At 34.4% G+C, this 19,143-nt stretch overlaps 1 protein-coding gene across 1 annotated transcript; it reads right to left on the bottom strand.

The window, feature by feature from the left end:
- Positions 1 to 3,755: 3,755 nt before the first annotated feature.
- On the bottom strand, positions 3,756 to 18,713 carry LOC122106726 (UDP-glucuronosyltransferase 2A3-like). Its single transcript, XM_042678229.1, has 6 exons — positions 17,969 to 18,713; positions 15,025 to 15,173; positions 11,226 to 11,357; positions 10,081 to 10,168; positions 9,402 to 9,621; positions 3,756 to 6,306 (listed from the first exon to the last, which is right to left on the bottom strand). Exons 1-6 carry the CDS (start codon positions 18,687 to 18,689, stop codon positions 6,027 to 6,029), a joined length of 1,590 nt encoding a protein of 529 aa, XP_042534163.1. The 5' UTR covers positions 18,690 to 18,713; the 3' UTR covers positions 3,756 to 6,026.
- Between the last annotated feature and the right edge of the window lie 430 nt (positions 18,714 to 19,143).

Genomic DNA, 19,143 nt, shown 5'->3' with positions numbered 1-19,143 from the left:
AGAAAGAGTTCTTGGAATGTGCTTGCTGCTTGCCAGAATGGCAATGTTGGAATGATATTCACAAGTAGGTCTAAAAAGTCTTCCATTTCCTTCATTGCACTCTCTCTGTCATAAGGCATTTGGATCACCTCGAAATTCAGTGCTGAGGATTTTCAACAATGCACTAAAATATTGTGAGCAGATGAGTGCCTCAAGAATCATCTTTAGGGTTGAGCCAATGGCTCATTTCACAGGGCCACACCAAGACCTTCCCAGAGCGTCCACAGCTCACACAGCACAGCTGAAGCAGCAGACTTGTCAAAGCCCACTTTGAATTTGGATTCATGATTCTCTCAGACTGCTCTGTGTAGATAGAGTATGTATGTGAGGGAGGTGGAAGGGGCGGTTCAAGGGGTCAATGATTAACTTCTAGAGTTATGAAAGAACACAGGTTGAGAAAACTTTGTCCATTTGGATGATGAGATGAAGCACCTGTATGTCATCTGTACAAGAGATGAAATACACTTAGATATTGGCTAGGAATTGATTCTATTATTCCAATAATTCTATTTTAGATATGCTAAAATGCTATTTTAATATAAATTTCTAAATACAATAAAGGAGCTAATATATATCTAATTAATACTATGAAATTTTGGGGAAACCCAGAAGATCTTTTTTAAAAAACTACATACTTATCTGTAGCTGCTCCTTACATTATATGAAGAAGACAATTTTTTTGTCGGTCATGGGTCTTGAACTCTGGTCCTGGGCGCTGTCCCTCAGCTCTTCAGCTCAATGCTGGCTCTCTACCACTTGAGCCACAGCACCACTTCCGGTTTTCTGAGTGAGTTATTGGATAGAAGAGTCTCACAGACTTTCTTGCCCAGACTGGCTTTGAATCGCAACCCTCAGATCTCAGCCTCCAGAGTAGCTGGGATTGCAGGAGTGAGCCACCAGCACCCAGCTGACAAAATAATTTTTAAAGAGTTACATTGATTCAGAACCTCAGGAGAAGAACCTCTCTCTTTTCTGTTAATGTTTTTTTTTCTGTCTTCTTGAATGGTAGCAGGCTTATCAGTTGATTCCAGAAGCAGATTTGGCTAAAGATAGATACTCAGAAGAACAGCAGAATGCTTTGCATTAAATGTTGTTTATCAATAGAGCAGTCTTAATTCCATATGTGAGGAGGAAGGGTGACATTGAACTTGTCAAAAGGAATATGCCAGTTAAAATAGGAGGCTTTGGAGAGCCTTGATGATACCGCTGTACTCAAGTTTACTATGTGATTTCTTGTTTCTTTTGTGTGTTTTTTCCCCACTATGGTTTATCCTCTGTTGTCACTGTATTTGATTTTGGTACCCTGGGTATGGTACATATGTTTATCTGAATCAAGGGATGGAAGGGGAACAGCAAAAGGTGAGAATAAAGGACAGAACCAATGCAACAGCGATATTCACAAGACACTACATTGGAAATGATCTGTACAACTGGGGGCTGGGGGGGGAGTAGGAGGGGAAAGAAAATGGGAGAGAAATGAGGGAAGGGATAACAAGTACAACAAGAAATGTACTCACTATCTTACTTACGTAACTGTAACCCCTCTGTACATCATCTTGACAATAAAATGAAAATAAAAAAAGGAAGTATGTCACAGGGAATCAAATGATGGTTTGTGTACAAAAAGCATAGGAATATGAGACCGATTAGTGTGATGTTACTAACATTTGAACAACAAATAGGAAGTAGTGGATGATAATGATTATAGACACGAAAGTCTAAATTACAAATACTTTAGGGGAATTGAAATTTCAACTTTGTTCTTAAATCAATTATTGGACAGATCTGTGCATATTTGCATTGAGCCTGTGAATGTTTCCATTTTAGGGGAAGGTTAAAACTTACAAATTTAGATGTTTTTATCTAGTCACCTATCCTAACTTCACTTTCTCTCTAAATGCCTTTTAAATCATAGTTTTTACATACCCTTTATAGCACACTGGACATTGCTTACAATGCACAGGATGTAGCAAGGCAATCACAGCCTTGTTTCAATTCAAGGTGAGCCACACATCATTGCAGGAATTAAGTCAAGCCAACATTTACTCTAGAAATAGAAGAAATATATGAGATTCTTCTAAGATAGAAACACATAACCTATGAAGGAACTGGTTTGGTTGAAGGGAATGATGAAATAATGCCTTTGCTAAATATTAGATTGAATAGAAAAAAATGTCTGACAAGCAGAAAAGGTCAAAAGCTATGTAGACATTATCACATAAGATGATGCTAAGCAAAATGAACCCCAAGATAGGGACACAAGAGGTTTTATCATTGTTGCTGTTTTTAATGTACTCTGAGTTTTTTTGTTTCTTCTATATGTCCTTCCCCCATGGTACAACACCTCTTTACACTGTATTTGATTCTGATGCCCTACATCTTGTATATACATTTTTCTTTAAATAATTTTATCATAACAGCTATGTACAGAGGGATTACCATTGCATAACTAATGAATATATTTATTTTCTTTTTGTTTATATCACCTGCATTTTATTTATTTATTTTTATATGTTTTTTATTGTAAAAATACTGTACAGGGAGTTACAGTTACAGGAGCAAGGGAATGAGTATATTTCCTATCAAGCATTAGGGAGGAGAAGGGAAATAACAAAATGCTGAAACAAGGATACAGGTTGACCCATTGTAACAATGAGATGTACAAGACACTATGTTAAAAACGAACTTTACCACTTGGTAGGGAGGGAGGAGTTGGGGAGGTGGGGAAGGAAGGGATGGTAGGGGAAAAACAAAAGAGGAAGTAACAATGCTCAGTAGGAAATGTACTTATTATCTTACTCATGTAACCCCTTTGTACAGTATCTTTACAATAAAAATATATATTAAAAGTCTGAGTACCTTAGCAAAGTGAAAAACATTCATTTTGAGAATGATGATGTATATGCAATTCTATATGAGCTAATGAGCTTTAGCAAGTATTATTTCACTTCTAATAAAGGTGTGAATTATTGAAATTTCAAGTTAATGAAAACACCTTTCTTTTTCTAGAAAAGGGACCCAAATTAGGTTTATTACAAAATCAGAGAGTTGTGCAATGTTGTATAATTGGGAATTGAATCATTTCTAGTGACATTTGATAAATTACAGGCCAAAGAAAACTCTCCAGGAAACAGCAATGAAGCAAAAAATAATATAACCTGAAATCCCAATCACGTTTATAAGGCAGTGTCAAATGAGTACACTAAGAAAATATAGAAAATATTAACATTATAATCTTAGAGGGTAAACGTCTTGATACAACTAGGTAACCTAATATTGATGATAACAGTGTCAAAAAAGTTCTCTAAGAAAATATTAACTCCATCACTTTAGAATATTAAAATCTTTTTAAAGAATGAATGGGCTGGAGCAATAAAGTAAAATCACAAATGCAATACAGAAATGAAACCATGTGCCAGGGGCTCAAGCTTTGTAATCCTAGATACTGGGGAGGCAAAGAGCTGAGAATCAGGGTTAGAAGCCAGAGAGGGCAGAAAAGTCTGTGAAACATCTATCTCCAATTAACAACCAAAAAGCCAGACTAGAGATGTGTGGCTCAACTGATAGAGAATGAGACTTGAGAAGGAAGGCTCAAGGACAGTGCCTATGCCTTGGTGTGTGAGCCTTACGATGGCACACACACACACACACACACACACACACACACATCTACACATAAAGCACACATACATTAACAGACACACACATTAAAAATATATATGTAAATTACTATATTAAATAGGAACACAATTAATTTTCTATATACTATTATTACAACATTCATGAAACATAATAAAGCTTTTTAAACAAATACCAGAAAAATGATAGACTATGTCCCCAGAAAAATTTTAAAACTGACCTTCAAATACATTCATGTTTAGAAAAAAAATCTCATAATTCCATTGTCAGAAAAGTAAGGTCTAGTTACACACTAGTATGTATTCAGTTAACTAAATTACAAAGTTCAGATATAGTCTCTCTTTTTAGAAACTAACATATCTAACAGAATACAATGTAAAACTGTTCTTTAAAATGTTTTTGACTTTTGGCAAGAATGTAAAATTAGAAGAGTCCTCTTGGAAAGTAAAACAGAAATTCTGAATCAATAACTTTCACCCAAACTTGAACTTTTCCTTGAAAGGCACATGGTGTTAGACTAAAGTGTGTGGAGATGTGGAAGCAGAAAAGTTTTCCCACAATGCCTTGCCTCATAGGAGAAACCACTTATGGCTCTAGCAATCTAGCTTAATTTTACAAGGGAATTGTACCACACAGCACTTTACAGAAAGAATATGGAATGATTCTGACTCCCACTATAGGGTTGAACAATATTGTCCTTAGGAATAATTAGTATGTTTCCCATGGTCTTTTATGTGGAGATTTATTTAAAATGAAGTAGAAGAAACTCTGGGAAACCTTTTACCCTGTCTTCAAGGGTTTCATAAAGAAATTCGAATTAGACAGCAAGTGGCCTATTCCTATTCACCATGAAATAATACTTCCTATCAGAAACATTTGTATTTGAAACTTTAAATGTTGTATTATTTATACAATAATACTATTTATTTGTAATGAAAAATAAAATTGGTATATATCTAGAATATATAAGTTTATATATAAATTTATAAGAATATATAAGTTTATAACTACTTTGGGATACTTCAAATGAAGTTGAAAATGAAATTCAGCCTTTTCTCCCCTACTTTTTAGAATTTATTACAATACTGTTTGCATAATAGAATATCTCTTCCATGATTTCTTCTACATTTACTGATCACAATATTATTATGAAGATTGGTAAAGTGTGGACAAGTATATGTTTACTGGAATTTTTATAGTTTCTTGTCATCTCCAACAGACAGCAATTACAGTGGTGAAAAAAAGAGAACTTGATACTTTAAGTACTTTTGGATATACTATTTAGAATAGGACAAATGATTGCCTTCATTGCATTTTTATTGACAAATGACCGAATCATCAACAAATTTCAGAATAAAAACCTGATGTTCTAAAATGTAATTGACCATTTTTGTTCAAAACTAGAAGCCAAAGAAAGACTGGTATATGTCAAAAATGAAAAAATTAAAGATTGGACAAGTAAATGCATGTGCAGTTGCATAATGAACAGAACAGAAGAAGGCAGCATATTTGAAAAATATAAGATTTTTTAGTTGAACTTATTAAGGCTATATAAATAGAATCAATATATAAATCTTGCAATTCAATTTAAGGGATAGCTATCTGTTCAATACATTTATTTACTTCTTTACAAAATGTGGGTTAACAAAATGATTTTTTGAATGTTCTATATTATATTTATTATTTATTATATTATTATATATGTTTCTTAGAATTTCCCAGCTTTTAAAAACATTGTCTCCTCTTTCATTCTAGCAAAAACCTAACATTTCAAAACAAATTTTAGCATTTTTTTTTATTAAATGAAATGACAAGATGTTTCAGACTCAAGCATCTACTGGATGCTTATTATTATTAAAGAGGAGATCATTAATCTCAGAACTGTTGTCTCATATAGTATTTCTTGATGTGTTTGATCATTGGGGCCTTGTGAACTTCACTTGCAAGCTCCCTTCATTCTGGAAATTCTGTTTAGATTCTGTGTATTCCATGGATTCAGCATATTGCTGTTAGCATATTATGTTAATATTGCTTTGAAAATAAATCTTATTTTGAATAAAATATATCTAGAATATATAATAGAATATATTTCCTGTGTCAGGAAAGTGAGAGGGGGAAATGATAAGGCCACTGGCAAATAACAAGTGAAGAAACAAAGGGAAACACTGACCAGTTAGTGATCAGAAGGATTTCTACAATTTATCTCTTAAGTAAGGTATAGGAATAGAATATTTGTAATTGGCAGGAAGAGAGAATAATCAGTAAGCTTTTTGTTACTGTGATGAATAGGATTGCTCTACCAATGACTTGGCCGTACTTAGAAATATCTCCTCCTTCTTTTTCTTGTTCTATTCTCTTTTTCTCTTCTTTCCTGCCTTACCACATTTTCCACAAGCAAACAAACAACACTTTACCACCAAAAATAAAGCAACTGTCACACAGGCCAACAGGAAGCCAATTACATCCAGGGAGTGGTACTGGATCCAGGTGAGATCGTGGGCTGCAACCCGAAGGTGCTTGGCTCCTTTGTGGCGCATGACAAACTCGATCCAGAAGACAGCTCGATCCAGAGGCTTCACTGGCTGATCATGGTGAATTCTTGATAACCTCATCACATTTTCCTTATAACTAGAAGGCAAATCCACAGACAAAATGTTTTTACTTTTAATGGAGGGATGTAATAGATGGCTTAGGCTATACAAGCCAAAGGACATAGATGTGTTAAGGAAACATTTAATTTTTACATAAACTTGGTTAGTAGCACAGAATTTTAAGAGTTATGAAGCGGGAGGTGTGGAATAATACATTCTTATACAATGTGATTGAATAAAAGCTAAAAAAAAAAAAAGACTATCTAGTGGCTTACATACAGACACATTTTCCCCTGAAAGAAAGTTGATATTTGTTCAACAGATGTGTATGCTCTATGAGCAAGATGGTGAATGATTAAATATTATGCAATCATGATATTTATAACCCTCCTAACCACTAATGTATGACTAGTTTATCTGACCAAAGAAAGTGGTATTCAACATTAGTAGGCCACTTTACAGATCTGAGATAATCGCAGTATGGTAATTTTTCAGTTGCACACATCTATATACTTGTTATATGAAGGACAGGCCCCTGCAGCAGTGAATGAGTCTATAAAACTGAAGATAGTATGATATTTGAAAAGTGGTGTACTTTGGCATACAGACTTTGGATGGTTGAGAGAGAAATGGTGAAAAAGTGCAGCAGTGGAGCTACCTGCACATTGATGAATGTGAACTATACAACTCTTAGGTGGAGACGGGCGGGAGGGATTGGGAGAGAGGGAGGGAAAAGAAGACCCTGTACAAAAGGAAATGTACTTATTACCTTACTCATACAATTATAATCCCTCTACATGTCACCTCTATAATCACAATAAATTAATTATAAACAATAAAACAAGACTGGGAATGTGGCTTAGTGGTACAGTGCTTGCCTAACATGCATGAAGCCCTGGGTTTGATTCCTCAGTACCACATAAGTAAAAAAAAAGCTTGGAAGTAGAGCTGTGGCTCAAGAGGTGGAGTGCTAGTCTTGAGCCAAAGAAGCTCAGGGACAGTGCTCAAGGCCCTGAGTTCAAGCCCCAGGACTGGCAAAATGAAAACAAAAAAGAATAAAACAGAATTGGAGTCTCAAATCAGTTTGGTACCACAATATCAAGAGCTATGGAGTTAGCAGTCTTCACAATTTCTAATATAACATTGAGCATATAGCTACAGAATGAAAAGCCAATTATGTCTACAATTGATATTGTCTGATAGCTGAGCCAGAATTCATATACATTACTTTTACCCCTTTATCATTGGGAAAAGGGAATATGGGTATCAGTTCCAAGTGAATATGGTATATTTGCTTAAGAAGAAGGGAATATTTTACTTGTATTCTTTGAGCTTAGTTAAAGTGAATAATCTTGCTACCTTTCAACTGTATTGAACTGTGAGCTAAGACCCAGTGATTTCATGGTCATTTCAATGCATTTTAGGCAAAGTGCATTGGTAGTAAAAACCTTATTTTGCAAATCAGATTACTTTGCTCTTTTCTACATTTATAATTGCAAATTTGAAATACATGTATGACATTTTATGCAAATGAAATAAAATAGATTATACATTTTTATCAATGAAGCAAGATAATAAAAAACCATATTAATATTTCTGTTGTATGTTTTCCTGCTAGGAGCTTATGATTATATACATATTTTGAATAATTAGAACTACTATGAACTATTAAAATTTGTATTTTGTTCTAGTAATTGCTTTTCAGAAATAAAAAAATATCTACATGCTAGCAGCTGGTAGTTCACACTTGTAACCTTACTTACACAGGAGGCTGAGATGTGAGGATCATACTTGGAGCTAGACCAGGAAGGAAAGTCCATGATACTCTAATTAACCACCAAAACCACACAGTAGAGCTTTTTGATCAAATGATCAAATGTTAGAATGCTATCCCCGAGAAGAAAATGCACAAGGGTAGCAACCAGCCCCTGAGTTCTAGCCTCAGAAATACCACCTATAAACATGTATTTGCTTATGTGCTCTACAATATAACCCAGATAATCTCAGAGCTAGCATTAGGCTTAGAGTTAACCATTACAACAATGAGATGTACAAGTGGTTATGTCGAAAATGAACTTTACAACTTTGATGGGGGGGGAGGAGATCTGTGTGAAGGGGGGTGGATGGGAAGGGATGAGAAGGGGAACCAAAGGAGGAGGCTACAATGCTTGATAAGAATGTACTCATTATCTTGCCCATGTAATTGTAACCCCTCTGTACAGTATTTGCACAATAAAAAAGTATTTTATATTATATATGTTTTACTCTGTGATTTCTAATGGTTATTTATGACCCTATTTCTTTGTGACAATAGTTATCAATCAACTATCAAATGTAAAATTTTTTAGAGTTGAAAAGAATTATGAAAAATACTTTCATTTATATTTAAGACATGAAACAAATGATCAGAAATTAACATTATAGTAAAATAGTAATTTATAAGAAATAGAGGTCAACATTTTCAAAACCAAAGATGAAATTAGGAATTACTAATGATCTAAACAAAGCCCTTACTTGTGATTTTGATAACATAATGGAAATTATGACTTTAAATAACATTGGATATTAATATAATTAATGTTTAACATTGGGCACATAATCGCCTTAAATTTTCATTTTAATAAAATTAGGCTGAATTTTTATTTTGTTTTTTTATATATGCATTAATTTATATAATCAGAAAGATTACTGAGAAAATTATGTAAGAATTTATAGAATCATTAAACAATATTTTGAAAAAACGTGGAAAGAGTATTTTAAAGTCATTTTTCTGACTTCAAGATACTAGCAATTGAGAAATGAAATATGTGATTTCTCTTTTCTTTTTTCATCTTTTTTTTTATTGTGCAAATACGGTACAGAGGGGTTACAATTACATGGGCAAGATAATGAGTACATTTCTTATCAAGCATTGTAGCCTCCTCCTTTGTTTCCCCTTCCCATCCCTTCCCTTTCCCTGCGCCCCCCCAGCGAATCCTCCTCCCTCTTCCTCCCCTCACCAAAGTTGTAAAGTTCGTTTTTATATTAGCTTCATGGTACAGTATTCATATGGAATATGAAGCGTTGGGAATTTTCTTGTGTGATGGACAATTAGTGAGTGCAGGTGAGCTCTGGGAAAGCAGCAGGACTTACGAAGGATCGTCAATGACTGTCCTTAGGGCCCTGAGCAAGTCTGCACTGGTCATGGTGTTCATGTTCACCTCCACAGCTGCTCCTTTGGCCTTCATGTGAGCGATGTTGTCAGGTTGGTCAGCAAACATGGGGACTCCTACCATTGGGATCCCGTGATAAATGGCTTCATAGATCCCATTAGCTCCACCGTGAGTGATGAAAGCCTTGGTTTTGGGATGCCCTGGTTTGAGGATGAAGTGAGAATGTAAGAAGTGGGTTCTGATTTCAAGCTCATACACTGACAGAGTTTTGGAGACAGGATAATAGCTACAATACCAGTCACTGGAGATTACCACATTCTCTTCAACAATTGAACACTTGAGACATTGCTAAAGAAGAACAGTGAATCCTTTGGAGAAGAATCCAATTCTTTCATTATCTGACAAGCTATTACTGAGGAGGTGACATGTGACTTGAACCTGAGATGAAATGAGAGTCCTAACTGAAGATGCTCTTTGTGATCCAGGGCAAGCATGAATCTCTAAACCAATGATTGAATATATGATTGTGTCGCTTTTAAACTGGAAATGTAACATGTATCATAAATGAATTAAACTGTTTTCAATTTATTTGCTATACAAAGAGTTATTTATCATGTCTGCTGATCAGCAGTACAGCTTTTCTTTCCCCACAGTCTTACCCAAAAGATCATTCTGGGGTAGCCAATCAAAGAGCCGAGTATTGGATCCTAATGTTGCTGGAGTCTTTCCCTGGTATCTCCATAGAACCTGTGGAAGGCACCATTGTGCTTTTGAGGATCAGTTCACATTGAGGGTGAATCAAGGTTGTAGAATTATTTATAATGACCCAGGCACCATAATTTAGGAGATAATTCAGTAGGCAAATGATCAAATATGGTTAATATATTTTTATAAATAATTTTCTAGATGATGCTAATATCAGGTACACTCAGTGTCTAAAGAGTTTTAACTTTTAAGCCTCATTGTGGTGGCTTATGCCTGTAATCCTAGCTACTTAGGAAGCTTAGATTTGGATAATGCAGTTTGAAGTCAGTTGGAACAGAAAAGGCCAGGAGACTCTTGTCTCCAACAAAACTATTTAGAAAATTCAGAAGTGTTGCTGTAGGTCAAGTGGTAGAAGGCTCTGGCCATGAGCAACAGAAGCTCAGGCACAGTTCCCAGGCCCTGAGTTCAAGCTCCAGGCTGGCATTGTCCCCTCAAGTGATCAAAAAAAAAAAAAAAGAAGCATTAAAATATTAAGAAAAAAACCTGGTTTCTTTTAGATAAAATTGATTTAATACACCGATGTAAAACCAGTATCCCATTGTTTATGACCATCAATTATAGTAATTCTTGTGTACTCTTAAGCTTGTCATTTTGAAGGGCACAAAACTGAGTAGTAGCTAAGTCAAAGTTTATTGAAGTAGTTGTTTATGTCAAGTCCTTCAAATAATCACATTTCAAATATGTATGCAAACTAAACTGCTACCTTTCTGTGTCTGATATTTCTGGTTCTCACGTATGTATTCTGTGTTAGATACAAAGCTGAAAAGGATACCCAGTTGGCCTGTTTAGTGTGCCTGTTTATAATCCAGAATGCTTTCTCACATCTATAATGATTTCAGGCTTAATTAGTATCCTTAAGTAGAGAATTTAAGTGGTTACTGTTTTAAAATGAAAACAACAACAACAACAACAAACAACAACAACAACAACAACAAACAACAAAGAACTGTGATTTCTCCCTACAAAGTTCTCCATTAGCTACATTCTTGCTTTAGTTAATAAAATGCTTCTCTGCTTTCCTGACCAGCAATTTACTGACCTTCTGTGGAACTTGAGCAAGGGCTGAAGCAATGGCACTGGCCTTCTTTTCTGTGAGGTTTTTGACCATGGAACCCAGAGAAAACACTACCACACCATTTTCTCCTGAACTCTGAACAAATTCTTCCATTTCCTATAGACATAAACATATTTATTGTAGCATATTTACCCTAGTCAAGATATGGAATCAGCTCAGATACCCCTGAATGGACAAATGGTTTAAAAAATGTGTTATATATACACAATGGAATTCTACTCACCAATCAGAAAGAATGATATTGCACCAGACCTAGAGAAACATAGATTGCATGGTTTTCCTCATATATGGGTGCTAGAATATGCTTATAAATGTATAAGTAAACAAAGAGTGCTATGCAAGTGGTTACAAATGAATTAACTGAAGTGTAATAGACTCTATGGAGAGTTCAAATAATATAATTCAGTAGAAAACCCAAGTTAAATCCCAAGAAAATAAGTACCAGGAAATTGGTACTGTGCAGGTGGCAGTGGCAAGGGGTAGAAAATGAGAGGGAGAAAGATGTAGCATATTGGCAAGACTGCATTGTATACACTGCAGAATTGAGAAAAATGAGGGAATGGATTGGTGAAAGTGGGAGGAAGATGTTGAAGGGATTACACAGACCAGAATTTGTTGTATATATGAATTGCTTTTTTAGAGGGCAAAAAACCAATATATATGCTAAAAATTAAGGAAAATATGGGAAGGCTGTGGTGTGGGTGAGAATAATGAAAGGGATGACATTGATTGAGATGTATTATAGTCATAAACTGCTCAGTTGAAAGGAAACTTCTTTGTACTACTTAAAGAAAATAACATACTCAAACACACACACACACACAACCCAAGGAAAACAATCATGGAGAGTGGAAAAATCCACCTACAGCTCAGAGTAAGAAAATTAGAGAAATACCAGATAAATCTTCTGCCAATTTTGTAATCGTATGGAGCTGAATGTAGATTTTTAAGAAGCATGTTTGAAAAATATGGCTAAAATGAACATTAAGCCCAACTAACAGAATAAATCACTACAAAAAGTGAACACGCAGTAAAGGGTAGCTTTTTCCCTGATATGTGGAATCGTTATTTTAAAGTTTATTTTTTCTCACTTAGCAAAGTTGTTGGCAAAGTGAAAAATAGATTCCATAAATGAAAGCCCAAGATAAAGTCAATATTAAGGCTTTAAAAATTATTAGCGTGTCACTTCTATCTAACAAATATAAACAAGCTATCTACATTCCTATTAGAAAAGCATTAAATATTATTTGTCTCAAAAATTACTTTCCCTGATTAATATGGCTTAGAAAAAATGTATTAGGAATATGATCTAGAGCACTGTAATTTAGAAGAATATAACACACTTAAACTCATGTTAGAAGGCCCTAGTAGCTAAGCAATTCCAGTGGTGGGGCACAGCAAATGCTAGCCCAGGTGCAAGGGAAAAAGAACTTTAAACCACAATGGGCCAGGTGCAGGTGGCTCACGCCTATAATCCTAACTATTCAGGAGGCTGAGATCTGAGGATCAAGGTTAAAAGCCAGCTCTGGCAGGAACATCTGTGAGACTCATCTCCAATTAACCACCAGAAAACCGGAAGTGTCACTGTGGCTCAAGAGTAGGTACACTGCTTGCCTTGAGCTGAAGAGCTGAGGGACAGCACCCAGGCTCAGAGTGCAAGCCCCAAGACCAACAAAACAAATAAAAACAACAACAACCACCACAACAAAAGCACACTCTGTCTGGGAATGGAAACTAGTGTTACCAGTACGGAAAGCAATTTGGTAATTCCTCAAGATGGTACACATAAATCAGGTAATACTACACTTGAACATTTCCCCAAAAGATTACATTGAGCATACGCATGTTTGTTGCTACACTATTCACCCCAGTCCCGGTATAGATATCACTGTGCAATGGATTCTTCAATCAAGAAATGTAATAGCTCATTTGCAAGAAAATCGATAGACATGGAAAAAATTAAGCGAAGTAATTCAAGCTCAGAGAGACAAGAGAGCATATTTTCTCTCATATATGGAAGTTAAATCAAATCATCTCATATATGAAAAGGTATACACATTCATATGCATGTATAGACAAACAAATTGACTACAGTATGGTACACACAGTTGAGGAGTCCAATGGTGTAGTAGTCCTTTGAATAAATTAGTTTAACAACATGAATACCAGAAAGTTGAAACATGTTCTTGGGAGGATTAGGAGTTAAAAATGACTGGGGAAGACATAGAGGAAGGGTAGGTAAATACAGTCACAACGTTAAATGTACTTATGTGAAAATGGAATCAGGTAATTTGTCAGGATGGGTTTGTTTGGGAGAGATGGAAAAAGGGGTAAGGAGTAACATGAACCAATATGCATTACACTGACAACTGACATGTTGAATTGAATCCATTTGGACTACCACTTAAAGATAATGGAAGGAAGGAGGGAAGGAAGGAAGGAAGGAAGGAAGTGAGCATGAGTTGTGGATACTCAACTACATACATAACTATCCATCTTTTTCCACATATAAATTATTAATTGATGTTGTTGGTATTGGAATGGAATGCCATGTTTCTCTCATAAATTCTGTCTGAGTATTTATGAATTTGTGTGTGTTTCAAGTGGAGTAGGAAGATAGATATATGTGTGGTTAGAAATTATTATCCAGAGAGCTGTCTCTTTCTGTGTATTAATTAGACTTTCAGCCATTAACTTTCATGGATCAATGCTCCATAAACTTCCCTTCAGCCATAACTTAACTAGTAATTAAAATATTATCAGCATCTTAAAATAAAATTTTAATTTGAAAATGACTTATTCAACCGAAACAGAAATCAAGAACTCTCATGGGAACATCATTTAACCTGAAGTCCTTAATAGAATTTGTGCTTGTTTACTTTCTAAAAAATAATTGAATATTCTGTCCTTACTACCTATTACTAAATAAATGAATGAGTCATGCCATGCATGAATATTAACATTTATGCCTTTGTATGCTTTACTTTCAACATACATGTCATTCTAAAACATTATTCTTATTAGGTATTATATAATTTTCTTGGTTATCTACAATAATCTTAAAATAGCACAATATCTGAGCATGTCAACTTTACAAGTTACTTTCTGTTATGTTCTCACAATCTATTTCTAGAACAGTTTGTTGAGACCGAGGTCTTTTAACACCCAAACAATTGATGAATTTTGGATTCATCAATTGAATTTTTAGTTAAAAACTAAAATCATCATCATCAACTCAGAATTTTTTTCACCAATTGTTTCTTTTTTATGAAAAGAAGTTCACCATTATCCAAGACTAAAATCTGAGAGCATCAGTTCAATCTATGTCTTTCCCTCAACTCTTACTTTTTCTAACTCATCAAATCCTATGCACTTCATGAGCTCTCATGAAGGCTTCTTTCTTGGTCAAAAATTCTGGAGAATGAGCCAGTTAATACCTCCATAAGTCTTTTAGGAACACCATTAATTTCTATGATTCTGCTTTGATGTCCTTCTATTCCAATGTCTACAGTACACACACACACACACACACACACACACACACACACACACACACACATTTTTAACATAGCCTCAGTTTGCAAGGGAATTCAAAAGATCCAGTATGACTCATAAAAATCCACCTTACAATGAGGAAAACAAATTAGCTTGTGCAATCTCAAAATACCTAGTAACGTATTTCTGTGAATGAAGGTATTAACAGTAAATGGATATCTGGTATTTTATTATAAGGCACATAAAAGTTTCCCAATTAGAGACCTACCTTAGGTAAAGGTTTGGCAGGCTTGCAGTGCAATCCTCCGACAAACTCAAAATTGGGTAAGTATGGGTGAGGGGAATCAAAATCCCAATATGTCCGGATTAGCCACATTTCAGCTTTGCCCACAGTTTCACACAATGTTGTGGGTCTTCCTGGTGGAGGGGGGGAAGGAAGAATATTTCTATGACAAAGATTTGTATGTAGCTTTGTTGAGGAAAATAACACATCACTCATTTCATTATAGCTACTAGAGAGAAAATTCCAGTCCTCAGGAATAAGTCCAATTTAAATGGAGGTGAAAAGGTAAGAAGGAGGGAATGAGGAAAGGAAAAAAGGAGAGGAAAAAAGTAAGTAAAAGAGATTAAAATCACTGAGCCCATTTGCAAGAATTGCTCTGCAAAAATAAGGCTTACTAACTTTAGCAAATGACTTTTATCCTAGGTAACTGAAGTTTACAATGTACTGCTACAAAACGTAAGTTTCACACCTGCTGACATACATACTGCTTTTAACATAAAAGTGAAAACTTAAAAAAATGATCTGTCAATGATGAAATCAGCAAATATATAGAATAAGAAAATAACTAAAATAATAGTGAACTAAATGAAATCCAACAAATAAAGATCTGTAATAAATTTAAGCATTTACTAATTAGGAGAAAAATAAAGTCCATATAAGTAAAGGAGTTAGAGAAGAAGTACAGGAAAAATATAAAATAGAATAATCAATATGATTAAAAAGCAGTATTTTTATATTAGGAAATTAGCGATCAATCTCACTGAAAAACAAAAGCTATTTCTTGAAAATAGTTAAGTTACCAAATATGGTATAATTGTTTGGCATCCCTGGGTTTGAAGTCAGAAAAGAGATACCTGCTAGGCAAGTCCGCCACACCTAAGCTTTTCAATAGGAGATATCCTAAGTCTAAATTGTCTAGGAATTAAAATGTTAGCCTAAAACTACACATGTAAATTAAAACTTAAGTGGTAAAATGAGAAAAATCCTATGATTATGTAAAATAATAGAAATACTGCCTAATTTCAAAAGATGTAATTGAATCAGAAATATAGGAAGTTTTCTTAGACCAAAAAAGTTTCCAAAATAGAAAAAAGTTTAATTAATTTTAGCCTTTTATTTTGAATATTGTGAGTATTCTCATTATGGTGGAAAAAGCCAGTGGTATACTAGATAATAATTGCTCAATCATGTTATGCATTGCTATAGCAAAATAGTAACTAACAATAAAATTATCTAGACAATGGTGAAGTAGATCTAGCTATCTGTCTATCTAATATCAAAAATCAAAAAGAAAATAAAAAAGAATATAGAAATAAGTCATTAGAAAGAAAGTAACACATTGCAAATAATGAATATATCCCTACATGATTTAATGACTGTTATTCCTATGGCAATTGCTGACAGAAAATTGATCAGGGTTTTAATCTTAGCAATCTTTAAAGAGACCTTAGAGAAGCAGAACATAAATTTTAGATCTATTTAGCTGAAGTAATATATATATATATATATATATATATATATATATATACACATATACATATATAGGAGGTGTGAGTTATGGCTGAAATGATAGACAGCTTGCCTTAAGTTCAAAACCCTGTACCACTAAACTAGTAAACAAACAAGAAACTATGTCTTTGAGGATTTATGGAATTATAACAGAATGGTATCCGCATTATTTTTTTTTTTATTGTGAAAATACTGTACAGAGGAGTTACAATTACATGGGAAATATAATGAGTACATTTCTTTTTTTTTTTTTTTTTTTTTTAATTTAATTTAATTTTATTTGAGAACATACTGTACAGAGGGGTTACAATTACATGGGCAGGATAATGCATACATTTCTTATCAAGCATTGCAGCCTCCTCCTTTGTTTCCCCTTCCCATCCCTTCCCATCCTCCCTCCTCCCTCCCACCCAATCCTCCCCTCTCCCCCACGAAAGTTGTAAAGTTCGTTTTCGACATAACGACTTGTACACCTCATTGTTGCAATGGGTCCACCTGTATCCCTATTTAAACGATTTGTTTTTCCCCTTCCCCTCCACAAATTATGGTATCTGCATTATTTTATAAGTGTTGAAACTTTGAATTATGTTTTTAAAATGTACAGAATGTACATATTGTAATAAATAAATGTATATATTGTACATAAATAAATCTGACCTAAATACAACAGTTAATATAAAATGTAAAAATAAGTATTTAGCGATTGTAATTAGAAAAAGACACATTTGCATAGCAATTTTTCTTAGTGGATAATTTCTTGATAGGATGTTGAATAAAGTTAACAGTTCTGAGAAGAAACGAGAAGCCAACTATTAACATATATACTTTAGCTTCACATGAATTGTTAGCCATTTGTGCACAATACATTTTTACAATTATACTAATTTTTTTTACAATTATACTAATAGTGAATGGTATTTGTCCATCAAAGAAACAAGAGAACACATAGGAATAAGAATCAAATAGACCATTACCTTATAACAAAAGGAAAACTTATTAAAGATGATAGAGGTAAGCACCTATCTTAAGGATTACCTTTAATCTTTAGTATTAATACCCACAGGATCCCCACACATTTTAATGGTTAAACATGATATACCATATGTTCTTGTATGTTATCTTCTTGAACTATGTAAGCCCTTCTATTCTCACTAATTATCACAATAAAGAAAATTTAGCTTAGTTATTTTAGCAAAGATAAAGATGTAGAATCCTTTTATTTCCTACATCTGTTATTCTGTGTTAGCCTTAACTCTGAGCATAAAGCCACATATTCAAGTGCTGACAAAACAAATCCGTTGTTATCAACTATCATTTTGTGTAGAAAACAATTTTGAATACATATTTCTTTTAGTTTGTGAGACATTTCTTGAGCTTCTTAACCATTTTGATCTATTACATGAAAAGCAGATTCTCTTACCTAATACTTCACTATAGAATTGATTCCAAAAATGGAAGTCATATTGTGGGAGCCAAAAATCAAAGAAAAATTTAAGCATCATATTTTTCACCCTTTCCACAAAGGTCATTCTGTCTGTTAGTCCTCCAAACGCCACAGGTACATAGGAAGGTGGTGCTGGGAGTTGCCCACAGTATCTCTCTATGGTGCTGCCTATGGAGACACTGAATGTAAGCACAAAAGGTATCTCCAGCAACTCAGCCACCAGCTCTCCACAAGGAATGACAGGGTCGATCACCATTACATCATACTTGGTTTCCTGGAGCTTCATCATGAGTGACTGATTGTAGACTGCACTCTTACAGAGCATTTCAAATGTTCTAGTGTTGTTAAGAAAGAGTTTTTGGAATGTGCTTGCTGCTTGCCAGAATGGCATTGTTGGTTTGTCATTCACAAGTAGATCTACAAAGTCTTCCATTTCCTTCATTGCACTCTCTCTGTCATAAGGCACTTGGATCACCTCGAAATTCAGTGCAGAAGGCTTTCTGTAGTCCACTAAGATATTAGTAGACGATATCAAAACTGTCACCTCATGTCCTTTTGCAGTGAGTTCATCGAGAATCGTCTTTAGGTTGAGCCAATGGCTCATTTCACAGGGCCACACCAAGACTTTCCCACAGCATCCATGGCCCACACAGCACAGCTGAAGTAGCAGAATTGTCAAAGCCCACTTCAGAGACATAATGCTTCTAGACTGATCTGCAGAGATTGAGTGAGTGTGGTGTTGAAGTGGATATTTAGATATGACACAGGTCAATGGTTAACTTCTAGAGTTAACAAAGAACACAGGTTGAGAGAACTTTGTTCCTTTGGTTGATGAGGTGAAACACCTATATGACATCTGTACAGCAGATGAAAAACACTTAGATATTGGTTGGGAATCAATTCTAGTATTTTAATAATTCTATTTTAAATATGCTAAAATGGTATTTTACTATAAATTTCTAAATGCAGTAAAAGAGCTAATATAAGTTTAATATAAGTTTAATATGGTATCTCTTACAGAATCAGTGCATTGAAAATTTTGTGGAAACCCAGGAGAAGATCTTTTCTTAAAAACTTGGTAACATACTTGTATGTAGTTGCCTTTTACATTATATGAAGAAAAGAAGACAAGATCATTTTTAAAGGGTTGC

Source organism: Dipodomys spectabilis, unplaced genomic scaffold, assembly GCF_019054845.1.
Source record: "Dipodomys spectabilis isolate Male_0828 unplaced genomic scaffold, ASM1905484v1 ptg000043l, whole genome shotgun sequence".
Lineage (NCBI taxonomy): Eukaryota > Metazoa > Chordata > Mammalia > Rodentia > Heteromyidae > Dipodomys > Dipodomys spectabilis.
The sequence above is the reverse complement of the archived record's forward strand: the minus strand, read 5'-3'. Positions and strand labels throughout refer to the sequence as shown.

What these genes read in the sequence shown, in the direction of transcription:
- LOC122106726 (XM_042678229.1), bottom strand. Translation starts at nt 18,689, where the DNA reads ATGTCTCTGAAGTGGGCTTTGACAATTCTGCTACTTCAGCTGTGCTGT. An exon ending in CTGCCAAACCTTTACCTAAG is followed by an intron (nt 11,358 to 15,024) that starts GTAGGTCTCTAA and finishes TTATGTCTATAG; the next exon opens with GAAATGGAAGAATTTGTTCA. An exon ending in TTGCTCAAGTTCCACAGAAG is followed by an intron (nt 10,169 to 11,225) that starts GTCAGTAAATTG and finishes TGCCTTCCACAG; the next exon opens with GTTCTATGGAGATACCAGGG.